The 27,997-nt window shown below is 49.4% G+C and overlaps 1 protein-coding gene across 1 annotated transcript in view; it reads right to left on the bottom strand.

Annotated features, from left to right (window-relative positions):
* Positions 1-27,997, bottom strand: part of PLXNA4 (plexin A4) — a 411,943-nt gene that overhangs the window by 95,501 nt on the left and 288,445 nt on the right. The window contains exon 5 of the mRNA XM_019751040.2: positions 6,018-6,118. Coding sequence (XP_019606599.2) covers positions 6,018-6,118 — 101 coding nt within the window. The remainder of the gene's footprint in view (positions 1-6,017; positions 6,119-27,997) is intronic.

The following is a 27,997-nucleotide window of genomic DNA, read 5'->3' as shown; positions in this document are numbered from 1 at the left end:
AGCTCATACCTCATAAGCCTTCCATAAATGGTAGTATTAGTCCTTCCCTTCTCATCCTTCTTCTTCTAACCCCTCCGTCTGCAGCTGATGCAGAAACACCAATCTTTTCCCAGGCTGGCCCAGGGAGCAAACCAAAGAAAAACCAACAGGGGTGGCTCCAGCAGTTTCCTCCTTAATGAGGAAGCAGGAGCCCCAGAGGTCAGGAGGGAGAAAAGGGAGAAAGAGGGGTCTGGGCTGCAGCTTTGCCTTCTTCGTAGCTGCCACAGGATACAGAGAACTCAGCTCTTCGTGAAAAGTCATGTTTAAGGTCAATGTCAGGCATATTTTGACATTTCTACTATCCCTCAGTGCCTATCAGGGTAGAGGCTGCAAATGTTCGAGAGTGCAGACAACTGACCTTAGACGTGATAAGATAATGGAAGGGGGAGAGTGAATTCCTTCTGGGTTCTTATGGGGTCTGTCAGGGTAATGACCTTCTGCTCTTCTAGGACTATGATTTCTCATTAGCCCAGACAGGAGCTAGGAAATGTGCAGAGGGTTAATTCATGACCCTAGTGGAACGTGGGGGCGGGGAGTAGGGGAGCAGCTTAGATGTTTTCTTCCACGGGGTTCCAGAGACTTCCTAAAGCATTCCCTTCAATTCTACTGTGGGAGCAGCCTGGAGGTCCAGGAAGATCCCGCTTCACCCGTTTTCCAGGCAGGACCCCAAAAATGTCAGAGAGATGTCAACAGTGCACGCCATGTGACTTTGAGTTTTCAGACCTTCATCCCTGCTGCCACCACTGTCATCCCACCCCAAACACACACCTGTAGGTGGGCCAAGAAGACACCTCAGGCCCCTAGAACTGGACTCTGGCCCTGCTAACCTTCTCTGGCCTCCCCTTCTTATTCTCCTTTCTCTGCAGTTGTCCCTCTAGCCCCAGTTCAGAGGTGCTACAAGCCCTTGGGAACAATGGCCATGGCCCGTTGGAGGGGTTATTATTCAAGTCAGTGGTTCCAATGAGATTATCCTCTCTAACGAGCAGCTACCTCCGCCCTCTCCTAAGCCTGAACTTTCACTGCTGGAGAATTCCCAGCCAAGTGGAAAATTAGAAGGGAGAGGGATGGAGGACGGAAAGGGATGAGGGAGAGGTGGTGATTAAGTTCTCGAGAAATTAATTCCTAAATACAGTGATAGGAAATATTAACTTCCAGGGCTGCCGGCTGGGCAAGCAAATTTCAATTTGGAAACGGGGCTGTCTGTGAGTCTGGCCTGGGCCAGTCTCCAAGCTGGGGGCTTGTCCCTGGGCCATCTCCCCAAATCCTTTGGCATGGGTCTACCAGCCTGGGTTATCGGGAATATAAGGAGATTGGGGAAAAATAGAGTGGGAGTGGGGCTTCCCAAATGAGCTTTATAGAAAAGTTAGAGGACTTGGAACACTTACTCAAGTAGGAGACCATGGGGGCTCTTTTGTCATTGTCGCTACACCTGGGAACCCCCACAAGGGAAGAGACCGGGTTTCCTAATGTTGTATCCCTGCCCTCCTCAGGCAGACCCACAGAAACAGGCAGGTACATCTGTGGCTCGGAGACAGGGCCACTACCTACTGAAGGGAACCTTCCCAGGTAGATGGCTGTGTGGGAAGTTTCTCCTACGAAGCGTGTGGACCAGGTGAGTCCTTCCAGAGCCATGAGTCTCAGACCCAGTGACCGACACCGCAGTCTGACCCTAAGTCTTTAGGTTGTTCTGGGATAAACCCCCATGACACGAAGACGCGATTATGCTATGATTTTCTCACTGTCACCAGCTGCTGGCAACTAAACTCAACAGCCCTTTACCTTCTTTAAAGATCCAAAGCCAACCTGAGCCATGGATTTTGGATTCACCATTCCTGCTGGGCCTCACTCAAAAGGGTGAGGTCACCAAAGCAGGATGAGAGCACAGGGCTTAACGGGAATCAGCAGGTGCAGGAGTCTGGGGGAGCCCAAGAGCCTTTCTGGGCTTATGTAGTGACCACATGGTCCTGTCCCACCACCAGGGTGAGCTCTGCCCTGCATTCCAGGCCAGAGTCTTGCTTGGCTTCCTGTCAGTTCCTCCCCACATGAATGATCCATTGAACACAAACCTCAGGGGGTAGACAAAGGGACCTGGAGAGGTTCCTTCGTTCTGAGAAGAGAAATTGCATTTAGCAGTTGCCACCAGAAAAGGTGATGTGGGGCTGTCTTACTCTTCTCTTTGTCAGTAGGTAGTGCTGTTGAGACCTATTTCTTTCTATTAAGGTTGAGGGGAGGCTAGGAGAGGAGAGGTGGAGAGAAGCAGGAGTACAGGGAGAGAGAGGGACAGAGAACAAGGGGCGGAAGAAGAAAACCCAAGGCTCACGACGGCAGGCTGATCCATTCTCTTCATAGTCCCGTCGGTAAGAAGGAGGACGCTCTCTGTCTCTTACTTGAGACACATCCACCAATTACTCTGATTGATTCTGATCAATGTTCCCACTGCCCTTTATCCAACAGCCTGGAGCTTTCATGCCTGTTAATGTCACCAGGTCCACAGGCTTGGTGCAGGGAAGCACTCGGCTCTGTGCAAGCGGGGCCACTCCACCCCATGTGGCCCCGGGTGGCATGACTGGGCAGAGCATGTGACTGCTGGTACATGCGTATGCCTGTCTGGACTTCAAGCCTCAGAGGTCGCCCAGCATGTCAGGATGCCCATGGGGAGCCAGGTCATATGATTGAGAGGGACATTTGGAGCTTGCATGGATGACGGGCTTTCCTAATTCCTGTAAGATGGCACTGCTGATTTACCATCCTTTGGCCATGAAAGCATGTGCTAGAGGCATGTGGGGAGGAGGGGGAGCGGGCAGTGGTTAAGAAAGGAAAAGCACGTTTTCTTAACCCATTTATGTGTATTTGCTGAGCCACAGAAAGGAAAGTTCAAACAGACTCGTATCTAGTCTGGGATGTTTTCCTCCGGAATAGAGGCTGGTAACTTCTCGGCAGAGTTAGAGAAGACCACGGCACGGACTGCAGAGAGTTGGCTGGGCAGGAGTGGACCCTCACAGTCCCCCAGGATTGTGTGGGCATTCTGGGAACAGCCCTAGGAGAGGTAGTGACTTAGCAGTTAGTGTAAGTAGCGCTTGGATGCCAGGCTCTGGGACGCCTGACACGGCAGCAAGGAACCACGTGCACTTTAGAATCACTTTGTGCTTCATTAAGGGGACACTCAGCCATGACTGTGGGACAAACTGTTCTCTTTGCACTTTCCCAGGAGCTGGTGGGGAGCCACTGAAGAGGGCCTCAATGGCACGGCTGGTATAGGAGTTGCCCAACATAGAAAGACTTTCTAGCGGGGGGTTTGTGCCAGCCACCCGGCCTTAGCCTTCTGGTCTTGGGGAGGACAGGAAGGGGAAACGGGCCATGGAAGACGCCCTGGGGTCCGACCCACGGGCGCTGCTGACACAGTCACTGAAATCAGGGCTACCGCCACACACAGGGAGGGGCCGTCATACACATCCTCTCCCTTCATTTTCATAATGTGGCTGTAAGATGGCTCTTGCACTGTCATTTTATATCTGAGGAAACTGAACCCAAACTGGGTTCTTAGTTTTAATCCACCCTTCTGCTCTGGGTAGCAGCACTTTTCCCTTATCTTCCCTTCCCTTTCTTTCCCTCTCTCCATCTTGGCAGAACCTAGATAAAGAAGAAACCAAATGAATCCTGAACGGTAACCAGTGCCAACCCATCCAGGGGAGGGCATTCTTCCAACAGAAAAACTCTGCAAAGAGGAGGGGTCACCAGAGGGCAAGGGGGAGACTTTATAAAAGCTGATTTTATCTTTCCCCTGTGGATGTCTCGAGTTACGTGAGCCTCCCAGGAGTGACGCTGAGGACCCTTCTTCACAAAGGTACCGTCTAGGCCAATCGATGTGGCTCGGTCTGCAGGATCCTGTTACCTGCTGAGGCTGAGATAGGCTTCTTGGCCTGGGCCTGGGAGGGCGAGATGGAGAGGGGCTTGGGGACCTGCCAAGCCTGTGGTTGGAGGTAAGGTTCCAGGCCCCGGACAGGTGAAGGCAGGCTGGGCTGTAAGCTTCCCTTTATTTTCACCCAAGTCAGAATAGGGAGGCTCAGGTCCAAGGTGAATGCCCTGAGAATAAAGGCTCAAGATTCATGGACAAATAAATGTCCAGCTTGTTGAAGCTATTGTTGCCATTAGAAACCAGCAAGCCTGTGGGCTGGGGCCAGGGACTGTGAGAGAGGGCCTCGGGGTGACCCTCTGTGCTACTGGGGCCGGCGGGCCAGGGCTTCGCGACAATTGAGACTGAGTAACAGGAGGGAGGGTTTCAATTACATGAGCATTTCTTAAGCCTGTTCAGCCTGTAACCCACCTGTGCCCTTGCTAGTACAAATGGCCCTTTCAGCCACCTGAGCCACCTGTTAGTACGGGCCCCGCCCTTGAACTGTGCATGGTCTAGCTCTCTCTCCTCCAGTTCTCTCTCTCTCTCTCTCTCTCTCTCTCTCTCTCTCTCTCTCTCTCTCCTGTGCGCACGCACACACACATGCACAACCTTTCTTCTGTCCTTCCCTTCCCTTCCCACAAAGTTCCCACCCTCCTCCCTACAACCATGGGAAAACTTGGCAAAAGTGATAAAACAGACATATATTAACACCCGAAGGAACCCTCTTCCTGATGTTCTTTTCCCTGGTTTTCCAGAGGGTCAGGCTCGCTGGGCCCTGTAGCAGTTAATACAGGGTCTTGCCCATGATGCGGGCCCACCAAATGCACAGATCCTAGTATAGATTGCAACCTCTGCCCTCTTCCTGGACCAGAGGCCTAGTGCCCAAGAAGCTCCAGGGCACAGCCAGTGTAACATAGTCCCCTTGTACTCCCTGAGCCCAGCACTGTGCCTTGCACAGAGGGCCAGGGCCCATGTGAAAGCTCTATGAACAAGTCTGTGTATATGGGCACAGCTCTCCCACAATGTGATGAAACCCCCTGCACTTCCAGCACACGCCCTTCCCAGCACACTGAGGAGCCCAGGCTAAGCTTGTGCAGGCTCTCCCTGGTCCTCTGGGATCTTCTGCACCTTCTCTGTCTGCCCCAGACGTCTCCCTTCCCTCCTGCCCGGCCCATGTCCTCCTGCATCTCTCCCTGCTATGAATGTCCAGACGGCATCTATTTAGAAAGAAAGAGAAGGCATGTCAGGAGAGGCGATGTCTGGCTTTGGCCTGATCTTAAGCAACTAGGGAAGAAAGGCCCACCGGGAAGAATAGGAAAGAACCTGAGAGCAGGTTCTGGATGAAGGAAATGTATATCTTGGGCGGGGTGTGTGTGAATTACCTGGGTGTTTGCCTCCGTCCAAGCTTTTCAGACAGTACCCTTAGGACCTGTGCATCTCACTCTCTATAAATCAAAACATTAAACCCTAATTACGAGGATCTTAGAAGATCCAGGCACCCACTCTTCTTCCCCGGCCACGTGGGTGAGGGGCTTCCTTGGTCATTAGCCCTGGGAGGGAGGAAGGGAGGATGGAGTTGTTGAGAGTCACGGTGAGCAAGTGAAGACATGGCCTGGGGTGCCCACGAACTGACTCCTCCCAGGGGAGCTGGGCTTTACCAGGTAGAGGAGCACAGCCTCAGCTCCAGGGTCGTCAAACAAGCCCACGTGAGCCTCAAGAATAAAAGCCCAATTCCCTTTTTCCTGCTGTTCTGCTCTGGAATGTCAGTTTCCAGTGACGTCATCGTCAGACATGTCCGGCGTCTCCCTCGCGCCCTCCAGTATGTAATGATCCAGCATGATTCCGTATCCCGACCCAGCATCATTCCCGTCCTGCCATTTCTATACATCTTATGGGAATTTGGCAGCGTCAAGTGAAATCAGAAGGAAAGAACTGAGATACAATTTGCAAATGCTACCAGGAAGGAAGAGGAAGAAAAGACAGGGAGAGAAGAGAGTTCGGAGGGAAGGAGAGTGGTGCTAGAGGGACGAAGGGAGTTACGGGAGGACGTGGGAGGCAGGAGGGTGCTTCTGGGGGTACTCACGTGTTGTGGAGCACACACCAGCCACAGTGGGGATCCCCTGAGCCCAGGCACTGGCTGCAGCTCCGATACTGACCACATGACTCCACAGGGACTCTGGTGAGCTGACAGGACAACAAGGGAGAGAGTGGTCACGATTCTGCAGAACACTCAGTAATTCACCAGAAAGCGATGGTATTCTCTCAGGTGTGTCACCTAAAGTGGTGAAGGAGCATGAAGGGACCTAGAGCCCAGGACCTTAAATGATCATATTTGAGTAGGTGGCCACATAAGCACCCAGGGGAGACAACCACCTGTTATCTTCTTAGAAATCTCTGGGAATAGACTTTGTAGAGTTTATCTTGAATTATTATAAAAGATACTTATAGAGTTGCATTTTGTCACCACCACTTGAATTTTCTCACCACCAAAACCGAAAAATATCTCCACGACCATGCATCCCATGATTGTTTCTTAGCCTGCGATACATGCAAAGGTCTGTTCTTTCTCCTCTCGTTTCTCCTTTGCCGTAACGTGTTTTGCTTCCTTCCTAGCCCTCCATAATGTTTGTGGTTCCAGAGGGTGTTTCACCCAAGACCAGGGCCTTCGCTTTCTTTCTCTGTGACTTTTAACGAGGTGTAATAAACTCGCTTTGTAGCTGTGACCTGCCCACTCTCTTTCTCATAATGGCGGCCAACTGGCTCTGAAAGTTTTTTCACTCTGGGGCTTTCAAAGAGCAGCTGTTGCTTTTTCTCCTCCTACCCACACTCTTCTCATGATTAGAGGTTTCCTCTCCAACCCCCCAATTTTACATTTCGCTTTCACCAGTTGCTTGTTAATGGAAAACGTTCCACAGGACATTTCTGCTTCACCCACATGCTTCCATTTCCTGCATGCTCCTAAAGATCTTTTGCATTTCTTTGTTCTCCCATGTAGCTTTGCCCAGATGTCTTTTTACGTGACTTTTCAGAGCCCATTACATTGGGGAAGTTCTTAATCACCATACAGAGGATCAAATGGCATTTTTATTTTCTTTCTATAGCCTTGGCCTTTATGTGCCATTTTGCCAGTTTCTTCTTTACGAAAAGTTATTTTTTATTTTAATTTTTTAAATTTTTAAGTGTCTTTTCCATTTGGGATACCTTTTTATTTCAATGGAGGATTTCTTACCTAATCTTTCAGCTTGAGCTAAGAGGATCTGATGTGGTCATCTTTTTTTAATACCTCACCACCAGACAACAGGCACTGAGAAGTATAAACCACGCTGACCTGACTTAGCCTCCAAGCTCCATGAGCAAATGCGAAGCTGTTTTCCCTGCTGCTTCATAGGGCGTCTGCCTCCGTAAAATTAGGCATCACTTGGCAGGGGCTACTTGTAACTCATGCACAGGCGAACTGGCACCAGTGTCTGCTCAGTTAGTCTCAAAACTCTCTTTCGGAATTAATTAATAATTAATCTGAAATCCCACGTGATCTCTTGTCCCTTTCTACCTTAGTTTTCTTCTTCTCGTTGTTTATCTTTTTTCGTTTGTGAAGTATACATTGATTATTTATAATGATCACACTGCATTGCCACTTCTTCCAAGTTCCCTTTTAGCTTTCTGTGCCCATTCTTAGGGCTTTGCTTGGCCTTGGGGGCCCTTTCTCCACATTCTCAGATGTCATTTTTGCACATTTGGAATTTTATCCTTCCTTTTATGACCGCTCATGTAATCGGCATGAGCCATGCCTCGACTCTGTTTACATAAAACCTTCCCATTTTCGTAGTTAATCCAGACAATCAATTTCTTACAAATCACCCACTGCCTTGACACACAGCCAGAAACTTAGCATCTTCCCGTTGCCCACTTAATTTCATCCCCCCCTTTAAATGGGCAGAGACATCCTGGTCCTGTAAGCATAAAAATAATGGTTCCTAGCTCCAAGGTACCTCGACGTGCAGGAATTCCTGAGTGGTAATGAGGTCTACAAGCTATTTTCAATATTTCCAAAAGCCTAATGGAAATTGAATTGTTGCTGTTTTCTGTTTGTCTGCGTATCCAGTGATGTATGTCCCATGTTAAGAATAGGAAATATATTATTACTTAATAAATGCAGTTTGTTTAGTAGGCAAAAACTGTTCAAAACATGATGCCTAGAGGGGAAGAAAAAGTAATAAAAGGGGCCATAGATGGTGCAAGTTGGTAACATAACTACATAATAATGTTTTCATATGTTCCAGCTGCTTGTCTAGCGCTCCATATTTTGCATGGTCTTAAAGAGAAAATCATGGCTTGTTCAATCAAAAGCATTTTCTTGTTCTAAACTTAACTAGTACCCTCCCCAGTTTCTACCACTGACATGTTCTATTATCTCTCTTGGATAAATGTGCCTTGGGGTTCTGGGGTGTGCAACACAAAGGGCCAGCTGCTTGGCCAGTCTGACATTCTCAAAAGCCTTTGCATTCAGATTTCTAAAAATATCTTGCAACTGGTGTTTAATACTGCCCGATACCTGAAATTGTCAAAGTCCTTCCTCTCTTGATTTCCATTTGGTCCTTTCCATTTGGTTGGAAAGAATGTGGGAACCTGCTGAGCTAGGCTACAATTCTGGCTTCGCCATTTGCTGGTAATGAGGTCCTATTGTCTCTGAGTCTCATTTTGTTTCTCATCTTTAAACATGGAGATAAAACACCCCCCTTAATTTACAGAGCTTCCCAAAGCACAGATGACCCAATAGGTGTGAAATGCTTTGTAAATGATCAAGCGTTATTATTGTGCTTTGTCATTAATATCCCACTGTTCATTGCACTATTGTTTCACCTCTTCCCCACATCACAGCAAACTGCTCTGAGTGTCCTCCGAGGCCTCGTGAACTTGGTGAGTTTAACAGACCTGGGAGAACTTTTCTCCTTTCGTAACTTGATCATATCATTTTCTCCTTGAACTAATGTCTGCCCCTAATCTGTTCATTGCTTCATCTTTGGGCAGATCCCAGCTTTCTAGACTTATTTAGTGCTTTTACCAGCAACTGTAATAGTTACATATTTATTTTTCTTTGCATTCCATCTAGGTGGATCCCTATGGGATAAGGATGTAAGTTCTGGACAGTTATTATGAGACCCTTTAACCGTTACTTTTATGATCCTTCTATCTACATATCAACTTTTTTTTTTTTAACTCTTCTGAACTTTATCTAGGCTTTCTCTATTCTTTTCAGAGCAGGGATGCTAAAATGGGGGAAGCAACCAGAATTCTGCCAGACCACGTAGAAAGGTCACCATGATTTGAGAGCTTGGTGCCACCCCCCTCACATTTACAGGACTTTCCCAAAGATGACCAGGCCGAGGGAAATCTCTGAAATCCTACTATCAGGCAGTATTCTCCAGCATGGTCATGCCTTCCCAGACTGACCCCAATCTACATCAATGCATGACCTTAATCCTCGCCCCACGGGTAACTATGGGAAAGCATCGGAAATATTCCCGACACTTCAAATCACTTTCAAAAACTCGATTTAGTTCACTATTTATCTGGGGACAATTCTATTCCCTGATGGCTCTGGTGACCTTCCACACATTGCTAGTGAATTTCACAGGTGGCCGGTGGCTTCCAAGCCACCTTGGCACAACGATTCTCTCTCCGCAGATTCCCAGGTTCTCCACCCACACCGCATACCAAACGTTACCACATTTCCCATTCCCTTTCTCCGGCTCCTCTCCTGACCCTGGAACACAAACCACTCCAGATGCAGAGACACACGATTAATTAAAACCACCCCACGCTGATTAAAATCCTAAGCTACAGTGCCAGGCATGCTAATTAACTGAGTGAGGGAATTCAGACCACAAGAAGAGGTGAGGAAAGAAAGTCATGGAGGGGGCCTTCTGCTTCGAGAACCACTCAGATGGCCTCGTGACCTGAGCTACCCTGGTGACGGATGGTCTCCGAGACTATACAAGATGGAGGTCTGTCCCCTGGCCACTGGACTCCGGGTGTCGATTGAGGTGGCTGACTGATGTCACTGTTTCTAAGGCAGTAGTGTCACCACCTCTCAGAACCTCCCTGTGTGCTCACAGTGAGCTGGGGAGAAGGGCTCCTTGGGCGGGGGAGTGGGGTGGGGTCTGCACATACATTGCTTGGCACATTCTACTGGCTTTGTGCCAACACCTATTGGGCAGTGTGAAAGTTCCCCCAAAAGTTAAACATAGAATTGCCATGTGATCTAATCATTCCACTGCTGGGTACATACCCCAAAGAATCAGAAGCAGGGACCAAAACAGTTACTTTAACAGTGGTGTTCACAGCAGCTTCGTTCACACCAGCCAGAGGGTAGAAGCAAACCAAGTGTCCAACGACAGATGAATAGATAAACTCAGTGTGGTCTGTATAGACAATGGAATACTTCCTCCTTAAAAAAGGACATTCTGACACATGCTAGAACACGGATGAAGCTTGAGGACCTCATGCTAAGTGAAATAAGCCAGTCCCAACAATACAAATATCGTAGGATTCCACTGATGTGTTGCACTTAGAGTACTCAGATTCTTAAAGACAGAAATGAGAATTATGCTTGCCAGGGAGTGGGGGAAGGGAAATGCGGAGTTAGTGTTTAATGGGTGTGGAGTTTCAGTTTGGGGAGATGAAAAGAGTTCCGGAGAAGGATGGTGGGGATGGTGGCAGCACCATGTGAATGGACGTAATGCCACTGAACCCTTAAAAACGGACAAGATGGTAAATTTTACGTTATGTACCTTTTATCAGACACACAAACTCACCCATGCAAAGCCTATTGGGTAGATGTGAGAACACCTATTCTCTGCTCAGCTCCCCAGGTCAAGGGGGAAAAGCTTTTTGTCGGTAGGCTAAAAAATTCATGTTTATGAAATACTCTGAGATCCTCGAGTGAAAAGATAACATCGTTACTCTTTTCAGTTTAATCTCAAATGGACAAAAGGGTTTTGGAAGAATGTCTCTTATCGTGTGTTGTCACATAACTGGACCTGTCAGTCTCAAGCTCTGAAACTTGATGTCATGATTGGGAAAAATAATGTCACAGCGTTCTGCTACCCAGAACCGGTCCTCACCTCCCACCCCTCCCGGAGGCACAGGGGAGGAGCTTAGCATTCACATAGTTCCTGTGAGGTCAGATGGCCCCAGAGTTTAGCAAGTTCTCCTGTTACTGCTCAGCCTCTGCTTTGTCATTTCTCATTCTCAGGTATGATGAGAATGCATTTGCCTGCAGTTCCCATCCCCACCCCCTTTTCCCCCCTCCTTAGCTTTCTGGGGATCACGTTGGTTTCCTGTATTCTTTTGCCACCAAGGTAAACTTCTCTAACATAGTGTGGTTTTGTCTGGTTTTGAACTATTGTAAATAGAATCACCATCTTTATTCCCTCACTTGTCCAGCCCCATGGCCAAGGCCATGGATTTACTTCGGCCTGGGCCCCAAATGAACACATATGGGGCAGACCTGAGTCCAACCCACAGAGAAGAGGTAGCCCCACTGGTGCAGTAACGTGAAGCAGGACTGCTCAGCCCAGCTAAGCCTAGATCACCTGCTACTCAATGGCTCTCAGGTCCGTGAGCATGAGAAGTGATGCTTACTGAGTTTGGGGTGGTTTGTTACACAGCTTCATTGTAGTAATAGCTAACTGATACACAGGTGCCGGGCAGAAAGTCACACAGAAGGCAAAGTCCTGTGAAAGGTAGAGGGAAAGGAGGAGGGGTAAGTTTGCAGGGTCGTAGTTACTTTCTAACCCGAGTACCACATAGATCTAGATAAACATGAGGTCATATGCACCTGGTTCGATGGTGGGGAGATTATTAAAAATTGGATGTAACATGACAAATGACCCTTCCCAGTATCTTCCAATGCTGACCAAGCTCTCTTAATTCTATGATGATACATCTGCAGATGTCAGAGAGGCCCAGCCCTGAGTAAAGTACCAGAAAGATTCTGGAAAGAGATTCCAGCCCTCCAGATGTGGCTAGCAGACCGGAAGCACAGATGCTTATAGGACCCTCTCTACTGACATCCTGGCTGCCCCAATTCTGGGAAATAATTTTATCTCCTTGGAAGCAATAAAAGCTCCTCCAGAATGGTTTGCCTTGAACTTTGCGATTTCTCCTGCTTGTTCTCTGGCCATAGGGCTAATCCAGTGAATCCATCAATTACGTGAGAGCAGACGGATGCAGCAGCCCTGGCTGTCACCATTGTCCCCACCTGCCTCCAGGCAGGAGTTCTACGGTCAAAATCGTCAATATTCTGAACAGCAAGGACAATAGCCCCAGAGTCTGAGGCTTGGGGAGCTGAGGTCCTGAGCGCTAATCCATTCAGGGTGTCTGGATGACCTTGAACAAATCCTGTCCCCTCATTATGTCTCCAATGATCATTTTCAGATAAGGGGACCCCACTCTGCCTCGGAGAATTGGGTCACAAAATACTACGAATACCAATGGCCTGGGAAGCGCTTTGCAAACGAAAAGTAGCAGATGTTGTGGAGGGCTGCAATTTGCTGCTATTAATAAGTATAAATGCCTAATAGGAAGCCAGTTTGCTCTGGAAGCTCGGACAGCCAAGGAGTGAGCGTGGATGCCGGAACCGTCGACATATGCTGCTCCTCATTAGCAAATGGCGGTGGCTGGGAGAGGAGCTCTCAGCAGGCTTTCTGTAGCGCCTGGAGAAATCACCCCTTCCTTGCTCCTCCCAGCTTGGGCAGTGCCACAATGGTACCCCTTATTAGCTGTACCCCTCACCAAGTGAGAGGGCAATCCCCTTCTCTGCTGCACAGATGGAAAAGCCACAACCCAGAGGGGCTGCCACTTGCCCAAGGTCACGCAGCAGGGTGGCGGCAAAGGTGGACATTTGCATGAAGCTGGGGCTGCAGCCTGCTGGCCCTCACACACTCATGCCCCCCATACAGCCTAGGAGAAACGCTGGCCCCCACTGAACCCAGGTTCTTGGGTTGCAAATTCCACAGTATTGCAGGCTGCTTACTGTAAACCAAGGCAGTTTGGCTGAATTCTGGGGCCGCCAGTGGGCAAAGAGGCCCATCCCTGAGTAGGAGCCCAAAAGAGAGAGTGACAGCAGGTCTCAGTGCAGCTCACCTCCTTCAGGGACACTTCCTGGCTCCTTCAAATGTGACTGGGGAGTTTGGAATCGCTTTATGTTCGTGCCAAGTGAGAAGCAGAGATTTGGGGGAAAGACAGACCTGGGTGTGAATCCTGAGTCCACCACTTCCTGTGTGAGTGGGACAACTTACTTCACCTCTCTGAACCCCCTTTCCCTCATCTGAGAATAGTAAGCATCCTGAAGGGTTGTTTCAAGGATTAATCAAAATGAAATATATGAATGAGTTAGTGCCATGTCAACAACAACGCTTTGTCTGTTGTTCCAGGATTTTCGTTAGATAAAATGCCTGCAGGAGGGGTGGTGTGAAGTCATCTTTCTTTAGTCCACCATAACCTAGTACTCAGCTCAGGCATAGCAAATGGGAATTAATAAGAGAGTGAATGCTTGCAAGAAAGAAAGGAAGAAAGGAAGGAAAGAAAGAAGGAAGGAAGGAAGGGAGGGAAGGAGGGAGGGAAAAAGAGGAAGGAAGGAAGGAAGGAAGGAAGGAAGGAAGGAAGGAAGGAAGGAAGGAAGGAAGGAAGAATTTGGTTCCTATCAATTTCTAGTGTATCCCAAGGGCCCCATGGAGATAATTGATTTGACAATCTTGGCTCTACCCTAGAATCTATAACTTCTGGATTATTGCCACAAGTTCTTCTCTTAGGTACAGTTCTCTTCCCTGTCTGGGCGATCGCACCCACATCCACACAATGGGCTCGCAGGCCTGCACGGCTGGGGTGTGGTGTTGTAAGGGGAGTTTTCCTGGGCCGGCCAATTCAGTGCATTGGACAGAGGAGCTTGGCAGCCATACCCACATCCTGCCCAGAGAGCCGCACCACCAACATGCAGGCTAGAAAGTGCCCAGGATGGGCGGAGTGTGCTGGCATTCACAGATTTAATAAGCTGAAAGGGACACGGACGTAACCTAGCTGCCAGTCCTCTCACGTTTCAGGTGACCCTCAGAGGCTGCAGGGGTTTATCCAAGGCCACATGGCCACTAACACGATTCTTCGGATGCCCCATCTCTAAATACAGACCCTGCCATCTGGTGACCCAGCCCTAGGGTCCTGGCTAGGGGAAGAGGCGGAGCCTCCGGGACCCACATCTTTTGGGGGGAGTGAGCCTCCTCCTCACCCAGGCCCAGCAGGTGGGAAGGTGCCTTGTCCTGGGGTTCAGAGCGCTCCTGACAGACACTGTGACCCCATCGGAGCGGGGACTGGGGACCTGCAGGGACCAGTTTCCCAAGCTCAGTCTGCTCAACAGGGGCTTTGTTCCAGCAGCCAAGGAGCAGGGCGACGGAAGGGGCTGGCACCATGACACCTCAATCCGAGTGTGCATAGAGCCAAGCCAGTTCCGAGACATATGTGGAGACCCTCTGGCTCCCTGGCACGACTCTGGGGAAGTGGCAGGACAGGATGGACGGGCACGCTCTTCTCCCCTCGCGCCCAGCACGTCCTTCCTCTGCCTTCCTTCTGTCCAGGGCACTCACTGCTGGCCAGAGTCCCCAGCAATGGTTGGACGGTCCAAACCACAGTGGTTGTGTGCACGTGGTACCCTGACGTGAACGAGCAGCCAGCAGCCTGAGTGTGAAAGCCTGGTAACAGGAGGGCTGTTTGCCCACCCCTGTGGGCAGAAAGTTTGCAAAGGCAGCACGTTTGCAAATAAACACGGCTTTCCTTGCAGACATCCCTGTCTGGGCACGTGAGTCTTTGGATCGCAGACAAACATCTTCCTTCAAAAAGGAATTTGACCCTGGGAAAAATCATGGTGCCCAAATGAATGGAAACTGATATCCCTCCGCCGGGAGCCTTTTAGGTCCCTCAGTACAGGGACCCTTCTCAGGAAGCCAGTGCTACTGGCATAGGACGGAGACACCCTGGCGGAGCCTGAATCATCTTCCTCTGCTCTCACCCTCTGCCTCCAGGTAGCCACCTAAGTCTCCCAAACTTATGCGAGCTCCCCTGGTGGAGTTAGGGACCCAGCCTGCTGCTGGGGAAGAAAAACAGCATCCTTGGATGTGCTTGGACAGCAGTCGTCTGTGCTCACAGGGGCAGTTGTGTCATCCTCAGTAAGAGAGGCTGCCCCGAGGATGGTTTTCCTGTAGTTCTTCAAATACGAAAGGACAACAATTAAAATGACAGCATTTAAAAAATGTTGATGCTTTAGACACTGTCAGTGGAGAGTTTAGGTTGGTACCACCTTCTTGAGGCGTAATTTGGTGGTGATTAATAAAACCTAAAATTATCCAGCAAGTCTTCCTCTTGGAATCTTTGTTGCAGAAACTTTCACTTGGGTTCAGGGGCGTGCTATGGATATTCCCTGAGTCTTTGTACTTGATAATGACTATTTGGAAAGATCCTGAATGTCCAACCATACGGGATTTGTTAAATAAATTGTGCTATGATGTGTGTCTGCATCATGGACATGGAAAAATATCTATGATCCATCTTTGAGTTACAAAAGCAAGTTTCAGAAAAAGTACATTGACTTTATTTTTATTTTTAAAAGACCGTTCTATAGCTATGTAGTCGTATATACACAGACATATTTTTGTGCGAAGAATAATGTCTGGAGAGATAATAAAACTGCTCAAGGTGGTCAGCTCTGAAGAGTTCGGATTTTTCACAGATAAGGTATCATTTAAAACAATTTTTGACTTGGGAATTAAAAGAATTTTCAAAAGATGCACTACCCTTTAGTCTTTTAAACTAAAGTCACTAGTCAGCCCCACATTTATTTTAAGGTCAACGTTTTTATTTCTTGTTATAACTATATGATTTCTAACATTTGGGAACTATAAAAAGCGTCCATGGCTAATTGGTCTGTCCCTTTTGGTGTGCTGGGACATGTATCCTGGGCCATGAAAACATTTTCTCGTTGCAAAACTAACTGGCCCATATGGGCGGGGTGTGAGGGGTGAGTGGTCATTGTTTGTGAAGCTAATTGATCATTGAGGGCACTCACCTGCCCACCCACAAGCCCCCACAGGAAAACCATGACATCGCCACCCAACACAGAGAGACTCCATTTCTCCATGGGCAAACTAAGTAAGGACCAGGGGCACCTCTGGCCAAGGTCTCTGGTGTTCAGACTCCATCATGCAGTTATGTTTGGGTCGGCTCAGCTTCCGTGAAGAGGGGTGCTGGACCATCATGGTGTTAGGGGTCCTTGGGCCTCGGCACTGTCCTAGACCCGTCCTTAACTTGCTGTAACACTGAGGGCAAGTGTCCTCCAGACACAAATCGATCTCTGTTGTCCTTTCTACCTGGAAGATTCCATCATAATTAATTATCTTAAGGCTAGAAAAGCCTCAGGGAATTTCATTCCAAGACCTTTCCCCATTGTATTCTCATCTCGGTAACTTCATCTGTCTGAATAATAAGGAGGTTCAGGGCTCCCTTCCCGGTTCTTATGATTTTGAATTTGTTAGAGGACATCAATCTGAAATTCACCTTCTACTCTGAGAAAGAAAATGATCACAGCTTGCGATTATCAATGATGAAACCAGCAATGCTTATTAGTACCACTTCTATCTGCCACTAATACAAACAATTACAGGGAGCGCAAGGGGTCACCGCACAGGAGTGGTGGCTGCCCTGAGGCGGCCTGATGGGAAGGAAAGAGCACAGGCTTTTTGAATCTAGCCTTAGGTTCAGATTCTAGATCAGCCACTTGTCAACTGTGTGACTTTGGGCCGGTTACCTCTGACGTGGAGCCTCACTTTCCTCCTGTGCACATGGGAATAATAAAGGTACTCTGCTGCTAGGCGACAGTTTATCCTGGCACATACTCTGTGTTTGGCAAAGTCCATCCATGCTTTTCTCTAAATGGGTCAACAGTGCAGTCAGGGGACCTAGCCTTGCCACCTCAGCCTTCACGTTTTCCAGATATCAGAGAGGAGGTAAGGCAGAGGCTCCCACTTCCAAAGGCCAGGAGCTGACCCCACTGGACGGTAACTCATTGGTTTCCATTAAGAGGTTCATCGTCAAGGGGCGAGTGATGGTGGTACATCCATTTCAGATCGTGTGCAGCTGGGACATCTGAGCTACATCAGACGAAAGCAGGGAATAGATTGCCCCTTCTGAAATGAGAAGCGACTGGTCAGGGCTATATTTAGATGGGGACTCAGGGAGGTCGGAAATAATTGCTGGCTCAGGATAGGGGGTGGGGTGAGAGGAGGTGTCTGTTCCTGGCTAATGTGTGCTCATTCTCAGAGGACGTGTGTGGTGTGGCCTGGGGGAAGGCCAGGAACCTCGGCCACTCTCTCTCTCTCTGTGACAGCAAGGAACAGCCCCTGATATCAAACATCACTGCCTGTGTCAGAGACAAACTCAGAGCTGGAGAACCTGGGAGAAGGAGCAAGGTGTGTAGAGCCCGTGCGGGTGGTGGGTCAGTACGAGCAAGCAGTAGAGCTGTTAGGATCGGGCTTTGCCATCTGAAGGGTTGCCATTCAGATCCTAGCTCTGCCAATTGATAGCTTGGTCAGGCACTTAACATTTTCAAACCTCCAAAAGGTTATGCAGATTAAAGAATATAGCACTTGTAAAACACTCAACACAGTTCCTAGAGCATCTGTCCCAAATAAATGGCAGCGATCATAACAGTGATGACAACCATGGCCCACTCACCCTTTTGGTTTGCTTCTTCTGGAACAGATAATGTTTCCCTAAATAAAAAGTGCAGCTTTAAAGTTCAACTTTAAAGGTTTCCAGATGTGTCCCTGTGAGAGCTGCACACTTCTGCCGCTGGTTACCTTATAAGTAGTGCTGGCAACGGAGTTATGACTTGTGAGAACTTGTGATGGGACCTCACGATCTTATTCCTGACCCATCGTATCTACTGACTGACCCCCTAGGGCCCCCAGGCCTGCAGCTTTCTACTTTTTAACAGGAGTTGGGCTCTACAGCCAGCCCAGAACTTTCCAACCAGTTCCCTGCCTCCTTTCCCCTCTCTAGCTTTTCTGACGGCCTTTTCTCTGCTTTTGAATAGAAGAAGGCAGGATGAGGAAGGAAAACCCCAGTGAATTAATTTCATTGCCCACAGCACCTGGGAAAGTTAGCTGAAGCTAGGGAGCCATTCTAACTATTAGATGAAATGAGGTCGGGGTTATCTGCGGCCTTAATTTATTCTGTTTCTCCCCTGTCCTCTGTGAACAGGCGTAATCCAAAGCTGGCTGCGGGGCTGGGAGATGAAATCTTGCTGGCTCCTGGCCAAACACAAGAGGCCGTGCTGTGTGCCGGTGTGTGGGTACATCGGTTGGCATGGCATGTCTGGCAGGCCAGGGTTGGGCAGCGAGGCCCAGCATGGTGGTATTGGCACAGAGTCCGGCAGACCCTGCTGTGACAGGGACACGAGGATGGAGCCTGCAGATATGATTAAACACCGGATGTTTGCTGAGTTTGCAAACAAACCTGCAGGATGCAGGACTGACACAGCAGCAAGGCAACAAAATGTGACCATTTAGGGCAGGTAGCATGCCATAAGTGGAATTCATTTAAAAAAAGCTTTTCTCCTCCATTAAGCCTGCTTGGGAGGCTGCTGTGCACACAGCCTGACCTGGACGAGAGTCTGGGGCGTCGACTCCCCTCGCAAGTTCCCAGCCACCACTGCTGAGTGCGACCCCCTCAGGGAAACTTACAACTCCAGGGGAGAATCAGGGCACGTGGTAAGAGCCGGAGTGGGGGGGGAGGAAAGGAAGGGGGGTCCAGGCGGAAGTCTCCAAACCCAGCTGAGCATGGGAATCGACTGCATCGCGTTTACAAAGTAACAATGGCCAGGCCAAGGTCAGATTAGCAAAATCAGACTTTCCAGAAGCTGGGCATCTGTACGTTTCTCGAAGCACTGAACCCCTCCCCTCCTGCCCCACTCACGACCCTGATGGTGGGCTGGGGTTGGGACAAATTGCCCTAGCCATGGGGAGCAGAGGACATGGGTTCTCAGGATGACGTATTTCTGCCCCGGAGTCTGAGAAATGCAGACAGGTGCAGACTCCCGAGCACAGGACAGGTGGAGCGGACGTAATGAGAATCCTGGGCTGCAGTACTTGGCTTCACAATGTATAAAGCAAACCCACAGGCAGGATGCGTGTGAATCCCCACCCCCACACACAACCCGGTGACATAGCCAGGTCAGGGACCACAGTCTCTATTTTATAGACGGGGACACAGGTTGGAAGAGGTTAAGTGACTTGCTCAAGGTCACACAGCCAGTGAGTGGCAGAGCTGGGACTTGGAGCTAGTGCCCTTCGCCTGCTCCATGGCTGGTGCAGCCTCCCTCTTCACTGGAATCCCCCTCTCGCAGGGGCCAGGCGGCCATCACTCCCCCGTGGAGAGCAGCAGCTGCCTGAACTGGTTCCAAACAACACGGAAATTGATGAAGGCAGAATTGGCTTGGAGAGTTTCCATTTAAATACCTCTTTGAATTGCTCTTGGGCCAGCATGTTTCCATGGCAAGTTCTACCGAACACGCACAACTCACATCTCCAAATAAGGCTGCTATCGTCTGGGGCCTGGCATGATGTGAGACCGCGGCTCTGTGGTACGATGTCACCCTGGCAGAAGTGGGGGCGGGGGTGGGTACGCCTGACTTTATGAGGTTTTACCAATTTTGGAATTCTTTCCCTGGCTCTGGGGGCTGTAGACTTCAGAGCTGGCCCATGTCCGGGGGCACCTGCTCCCCAGAGCCCCGTAGTAAATCCCTGTCCTGTCTTGGGGCTCAGGGGAACGGCCTGGGGACGTGGAGCAGCCTGAGCCCACAGACCGGCCAACACGTCAGGATAACCTGAACTCCACACCACTGGCAGCATGCTAGAACTGGGTGGGTGGCTTACTGTGACCCTGAGTCCCTCTCAGTCACTCAGCTGTGGTCCTAGCAATCTGAGGGAACGCTGGGGACTGCTTTGCCCAGGCCGTCCCCCGAGTGAGTTCCCAGCTGTGCTGATAATAACTCTGACCCGCAGGCCCTGGGGGGCTCCGTCCTGGCCTTCCGTGCCATTCAGCGTGTCCTATCAACTCAGCCTCCTAAACACGGCAGATCCAGCAAAACCATAGACACCCGAAGGCATCCTCAGGCAACAAGCCCTTTACAAAACTCCTCTTTGGGGAAGAGGGCATTTAGGGCAGAAAAGTTGATGAGAAAGTTACCCCGCACAGGTCCCAAGGAGACCTCCTGCCTTGTTCACTAGAATCAGCGAAAGCTGCAGCGGGTCCCTCCGATCCCTGCTGCTTCTCTGTCCACAGCTCCCTCAAGGAAAAAAGGGAAAATGAAAACCCACGCAAACCAAAGAGCACCGAGTCCCTAAAAGGAGGGCAGGCGGGTGAGCAAAGGGTGGCACAGGGGGTATGGGGCCTGGGGGGATGGGGGAGAGTAGAGAGGCTCAGCTCTTTCCCCGTCAGCTCCACCCACCTCAGCAGCCCCCCCACCGGATCTTCTCTCTTCTTTTTCTCCCTGTTATTCTTCATCAGAAGTTGCCTGGCAGGATCCCTCCCTCATCCTTCAGCCTGAATGACTGGGGGCCAGGAGTGAGAGTCCTGGGTTCCCACCGACCCCAGGAGCGGGGTCCCTACCTGACCACGGCCTCCACCTTTAAAACCGGCTTTTTCTCCTTTGCCCCATCGCCTCCTCCCTGTCCCCTGTGACCAGTCCCCGGTGATCCTCATGGGCATGGCCGTAGGAGCTGGTACCCAACCGCTGCAGACCACAGCTCCAAGAAAACACACGGGGAGGAAAGAAAAGTAACTCTGAAAGCACGGCCTGGTTGCTCAAAGTAAGTACATGCAGCAAAGAACCCCAGCGTTGGAGAGACCTGCAGGCCACTGAATCCAGCCTTTTGTTGGCTACAAGCACTCACCTCAGCCATTCACGCAACGTGTTCGCCAGTTACACCCAATTCCAAGAGAAAGTGGTAAGAGTTGAGCACCTCGTTCAATGTAATCAGACGTGACTTATGAAGAGTTTGATGCAGCGTTAAACTGTGCTTATCTGTACTGGTGATCTAACGTGTTGCTCGTGTACCACGATAATCCACTCATGATTACAAAACAAAGGACTGGAAGCATTCTTTACATCTCTTGGTTTCTTAGCCTTCTAAAGCAGCCCCTCACCCATCACTAGAGACAGACACTGAGGCCCTCGCAAGCAGGATGCCTGTGGGTGGAGGTATATTCTCCCAAGTGCCCTCTGCCAGCCTGGATGACTGAAGTCTCTCTGCACCTGCATCGCGGGTCTTCTCCCTGCGGTGGATGGTAGCCCAGCGAGGCAGATGAAAGCAAACTAGACCTGCACGTGGGTGTTTATAGCAGCTTTCTGCATAACTGTCAACGCTTGGAAGCAGCCGTTGGGTGATGGATAAATAAACTATGGTACATCTGTAACAATGGAATCTTTTTCAGCACTAAAAAGAAATGAGCTTTCAAGCCATGGAAAGACATGAAGGAAGCTTAAATGTATTTCACTAAATGAAAGACGCCAAGCTGAGAAGGCTACATACTGTACGGTTCCAACGGTATGACATTCTGGAAAAGGCAGAACTACGGAGACGGTGAAAACATCAGTGGTTGTCGGGGAATGGGGTGGGTGGGGGAGGATGGATAGGTGGGGAGAACAGAGACTTCCAGGGCCGTAAAAATTTTCTGTATTATATCATAATGGTGGTTAAATATCACTGTACATTTGTCCAAACCCATAGAATGAACAAGAGTGGACGCTAATGGAAACTACGGACTTTGGGTGGTAACGACGTGTCAGTGTAGGTTCACCCACTGTAACATATGGGCCCCTCTGGTGGGGGTTGCTGATAATGGGGGAGGGGAGGACAGGGGATATATGGGAATTCTCTACATTTTCTGCTTCATTTTGTTATGAACCTAAAATTGCTCTATAAAATAAAGTCTATTTTTATAATAAAACATACTGAGGTAGGGAAAGAGGCAATGCACTATCATCATTTTTAAAAAGAAGATGCCCATCTTCATGTGTCCTTCCTTGCGTTCAAGGGGACACAGTGGGGGCGGCAGAAGTGTGGCCACCAGGGCGACTGGTTTACTGCCCTGGCTGAGGGACCGGGGACAGAGAGCCCAGGATGGGGAAGCACTGAGTCCTGTGGACGCGGTCGCCTGTGGGGGCTGGAACAAAAGGACTTGCTAAGTGGACCTTGGCAATAGACGTGGGACTCACCCAGAGGGAGTGACCAAGAGCAGTGGGCACATGCGGCAGTGCCAGCAGCACCAGCCAAGTTTTCTGGACATTGGTGCCCAGGCTTAGGAGTCTCTGACTATGCAGACACACTCGTGCCATCTGTAAATATGCTTGTGCCAGTCCCAGGGTCAAACACTCCCCGCCTGGTCAACGACACCGGGTGGCCACAGGGCAGCGAGTGTGTCTCCACTTCTGCAGCAGAGCCCTTCAGCCTTTCAGGAAACAGCCTCAACGGAGTCTCCAGGCACTGGATGGGGAGGTGAAGGTGGAACCACCGCCCCAGCAGACCCAGGTAGCTGCTGGCCAGCTAAGAGCTGATCTCCAAAGAAAACAGTCCTAGGTGGTTTCTCTGAACACATCCTCTGGGGAGCCGCGGCCCGGCTCTACCGCACAAGATGTGGCTGCATTTCAGCCCTGACATATCCCCTGAGGGAGGCATCCCTGTGCAGTGAACAAATGACACCCCACGATGCAGTGGCTCTGTGAGCCCATGCACACACAGTCCCAGGGCAAGGAGTGCATTGAAAAGGTCCAGGAGACACAGGCTGAGTCCCAGCTCTACCTTAGCGCACCATCTGAGGCTGGCCAAGTAGGTCAGCCCCCCAGGGCTTCCCTTTCCTCACCCATAAAGTGAGAGGCTCCTTCCTGCTCGAACAATCTCAGACACATGGGAAATTGAAAGCACACTTCCCTTCCTTTCCCTACGTTGTCCCCCTTTCTCTCTTGAACTTGACCTAGTCCTTCCGGACCAGGCTAAAATTGAAAATCAATTTTAATTATAAAAATCTGTTTACTGAACCAATAAATCATCCTGGCCCTGCCTTGGTTGGAGGAGAAGCTTACACGTGGAACGGGGCTAATAAGTCACTCTGTCCCTCTGCCTCACTGCACTGGGGCTGCCCCCTGCCTCCTGGTCCAAGACTCATCTCCGTCGTTAGGCTGTGGATTATTAATGATGCCGGGCCAATGGGTGGGAGCTGAGAGGCTCTGATACACATCGTGCTGGTTGTAACTTGATTTCCAGCCGACCCTCTGACAGGAGAACCTGAAGGCCTTCCCACCCCTTCCCAATATTGGGGCAATGACACATAATGGGAATGGGACTGTCCTTTGAGGTGGCTCCCTATTTAAGGGCCTGAAAGGGTCGGTGGCACAAACAGGACAGAGCATAGCGTTATCTATACACCAGGTTCCCAGAGCTATGAGTCTTTTAAATTAATTAACTGGTCAATTACTATCGCTGTTAGGATTATTCCTTATGTGCTTTAAGGAGAGGAGTACCATCTACTTCAGATGGCTGTTTGGGGACAAAGGGGAGACCTTTGTCACAATGCACAACAAGAGAGGAAGTGAAAGGTACTGGGTATTAGGGGGTCCAAACATAGGGGGCTGCTGGGCCTTAGAGGTCATTTGTCATCTGTGAACCCCTGGCTAAGGTCAGGGGTTCGAGTCCACACACCTGTGTGTGACACTGCTACTGAAGCTTGGACGAAGATGGAGGAGGGCTGCTGACAAACAGCGCTTGGCTCTTGGAAGCAACTCTTTTCTTCAAGTGGGACCAGGGTCACTTCCTTCAGGAGAGCAGCTCATCACAAGCCCCCACTGCTTCCTGTCTAGCCTGGGCCCCCGAGACTTCCGTTCCTGCAGCCTGCATAAACGCATTGGTGGACTTCTCCCCTGGGTAGCGAGGCATTCCTCTCCTGCCCCCCATAAATTTGTCAGCAGAGATTCGAAACAGGAAGTTTGCGTGAAAGGGAAGCTGGTATGGCTAACCTGCCACCAGTGGGGCAGGAGCCATGAGCGGCTTTTGTAATGGGACTGAATGATTGAGCAAGACAAATGTGTTCTGGTCTCTTCAATTCACTGCCATCCTGGCACAGGGTGACCAGGAAGTTGGTATGTATAGCATTTTCAACTGGCTAGGCTGGCAGCCACATAACCCATCATCCCTGAGCGGGCTGGGGCAGCTCTACCTACTACTTCCGATATATGTGCCTGTGGGCAAGTTACCGAGTATCTCTGAGCCTCAGTTTCTTCACTATAAAATGGGTACAAATCCCTGCCTTGGTTGTCGTGAGAGCATTTCACAAAGGAGGTCCTGTTCGGAATATTTTCCTACTCATCAGCACCTCTTCCTGAAAACGAAAAAAGGAGTCAACACGCAAGACCTACCAAATTTGGCCATCTGCTTGCGTAGATTTTTGTGGGAGGGAAAATTAAAAGCGACACCCTAAATGAGAATTTAGAATTGTTTATGGAGTTACCGCAGAGGCATTGGATTTAAAATTTAAAATCGGATTTGAGCCTCACTGTGCCCCATATGACCTGTGTGACTTTTGAGACGTCATTTAACCTTTCTCTTCTGTTGCATAAGATAATGAAAGAGTTCCTGGGCCGGTTCAATGATATATTGTGCGGAAATGTCAAGTACTAAACAAAACCATGATAACACTTCATTTGCTACCACTGTCCCATTAGCAAAGATAATTTAGAGTTCGCCTGTACCAAGCTTTCCAGGGAGCATAAATGATAGTAACTATTAACTTTTTGATTTAGTTCTTTCACTTCCTTCCATTAAGGCACCAGGAGAGAAATCATTTTTCTTTTTTTCATCCACTCATCACCATTTTAGGTATCTCACTACACGGAGATACAAGACCGAGGAGGCAAGAACATTACAAAAAAGGGAATGAAAACGAAAGAAGAGAAAGCAACTAAGCCCAGACATAGATCCCGAGCTGAAAAATAGGTTTAATTAAATTGAAAGCTCTGGTGCTTGTGGTAATTGTTATTGAGGAATCCATATCACAGCAGAACCCTCTCCCTGGGAGTTTGCTCTCTACTTTCTCTGCATCGGGCACTAAAATTGCTTCTACTTTGTGCAGACACAGCCACAGAGCCCAGAAAGCATGTCGGGTGACGGTCCAGTGCAGTGCTTGGGTAGCAACAGTGAACAACTTGATTCAAACCTGACCTTGTCTTTGAATTTCCCTCATTCATTTCTTCTGCAAAAGGGCAACACATGCCCTCTCTTCGGGCTAGTTACCAGGGTCACGTAAAGTAGGTGACACTTGCTTTTGGAGCCATTCTGCTGCTTCTGCCATATACATGGAGGCTGTGTTTTGAACACCACCAAACTATTGGCCCACCTGAGATTCTGATGCCCCTGAGCCACGGCCATCTACTCTTTGGGCACCTGCAGGCTGTAGGAAATATCTGGCCTGTCCTTTTTGGATGCCACTAGAGCAACTAGATCCCAGAAGGAAATCAAACAGCAAGCTTTTAATCATGCTTAAAACAACAGCAAACACAACCAGCGAGGAGTGAGGGCAGCAGGAGGCAGCATAGTGGAAAGAGAGACTTGGGTTTGGGTCCCAACCACACCACTTACGAGGATGACAACTCTAGAAAGCTGTTGGTGTTGATTCTGAATTGGGTTTTGTGGTCAGCTGAGTCCCGCCTGATTTAGCCTGGCCTGACACTCCAGGGTTCAAAACCATTCTGAAGCAACTGGATCTAAATAGATGGATTGATTTCATGCCTCATAAAATATTATATTGCTTATTCTGTCAGAGCCAAATATCCCACCAAGTCCATTTTTTTTAGCCAGCCAGCCAGAGTCAAAGACTGCGTGTGTTTTAAATGTCCACCTTTCAAACATTACCGTGAAGCTGAAAGTTCCTGGCGTCCTCTGACCAAACATTGTGCTAGGTAATGACTGTTTTACTTGGTCTTTTTCACCCCTTTCAAATTACTGATTGTTGTCTCACATTAGTGCCCCATTTACTCTTATTAAATTAACAAGCCTACAAACTCTTAATGAATTGAAACTCATCAACTGTTTGGAAGCAAAGAGCAGTCTGAAGATTCTTTCCCTTTTAAAGTATCTCTGTGTGAAACATCTCACTTTCCCGGTAACTTACTGAAGCTCAGACGGCCTCATGCTGGGAGTCAGGTTTTGATTCATAGCTCACCTGAAGCTGCAGGGAGTCAGCTGCCCACAGAGGTGCGAGGACTCCACTGCTTGGCTGGTTCCTCTAACCAGTCAAGTGCTGTCTCTTCTGCATAAAGAAGCATCGGCTGGCTGGCTGCTCCACGTGATTCCTACCTTCCTTCAGAGATGCCTTGGGAACTTGGAAGCATTTTAAAAGACATTACTGGGGTGCAGTCTGTGCACATCAGATGTAGTTCCCTTTTTCAAAAGGACAAACTGACTGGTCTGCAAAGAGCTTAAACTTGTATATGGGCCATGCTGCCGGTTAGGCAGTTGCGAGCTGATGGGATGGTACCCTAGAGCCCCGTGTCCCATCTGCTCTCTGGACATTTCTTCCTTTTCCAATGCCACCTTCATCTAGGAGCAGAGTACAGAGGTTCCTATTGAGATCCTCAGCTTTGAAAAGAGTGAGAGTTCCTGAAACCATCACAGGGCTTGGGGTCCAGTGAGTGGCATAGCCACCCAAGTGGGGAGCATCCAGGGGCAAAGTCTATACTGACTCTTGTCCTACAAGTCAGAAAAAATAATCAGATACCTGAGCAATGCTGCTCAAATTTCAGCCATTGGTTTACCCTGGGAAATGGGGTTGCTATGGGAGCATGTAGGTCTCGGTGTGTCTTTAGGAGGATGAAGGTGAAGGAATAATGAGTGTAGTTCAAGGGAAACACTTTCCTCGCTGGCTACCAACCACTCCCTAGCCTTGGAGCCAGGCGTCCCTGCACACAAGTGAACAGAGCCAAGGGGTGTGCCTGGCTCGCTGAGCCTCCCGCTAAAGGCACGTGTGCTCCTGACTCTGTCTCCCAGCCATGAGTCCAGACACATGTACCCAAAATGCTCTTGGCAGAGGCTTTCCAGGTTGGCCCACCTGCTGTCAGGACTACCTGTTGTCATTAGGGACCATCTTCCAGTCCTCAGGGCCACTGTGAGCTACTTCCTCGGTCATCCCATGACCAGATCGGCTCCATAGTTAGAGCTCTGCCATTGTCCTGTGATAGGTTAGAGGGATCTTAGATCTCTAATCTGCAGGATGGGAAAAATGGCTCTTTACATGTCCTTGAAAAGTAAATATACCTTGTAGAACAAATAACACCAGATTCAAAGGGAGGTTGTGGCAAATCCTCACCACAATCAGACAAGAGGATGGATTTGTGGGGTTTCTGTCCATGTCTGAAATCGGAATCCTGGTTTCCTGGCTCCTGCCTACTTCTCAGCAGCACGACCCTGGCCGTCAGGGGTTAAGTCCATCTGAGTCTAACACATGGACTCCCACCCAGAACACAGAGCCGAGCGATGAAGAATCCTGCCAGGATCAGTATTGACGGACTTGCTTGATTAGTTGGTTAATTGAATATCACTGCCTTCTAATATAATGAAAACAAGATAAATACTGGGTTTTGTCCCATCCGTAAGTGCCATTAGTGATCACGGTGCACACTCTGATGAAAAATGCAATCGACTAGGGGGATAATTTATGAACTCGCCAGCCTCTCGTGCCTCTCCACGGTGTGTGGGGCCTGGACATCGGCTGTGGCTGGCATGGACCTCCCTAACGTGTTGTGATTGCCCTGGCCTCTTGGGAAAGGAATTTACTACACAGGGAACTATACAAGATGGCGTCTCCTTGCAGGTAAGGCTACTCTGTGCTGCCACAAGCTCCCGTATAAAGTATGGGACAGGGATACCTATAGCATCATGGGGACGTCACGACCATTTTCCCTTTTGC

The sequence above is a fragment of the Rhinolophus sinicus genome, linkage group LG11 (assembly GCF_036562045.2).
Source record: "Rhinolophus sinicus isolate RSC01 linkage group LG11, ASM3656204v1, whole genome shotgun sequence".
In the NCBI taxonomy this organism is placed as follows: Eukaryota; Metazoa; Chordata; class Mammalia; order Chiroptera; family Rhinolophidae; genus Rhinolophus; species Rhinolophus sinicus.
This window is presented reverse-complemented; position numbering and strand designations above follow the sequence as displayed.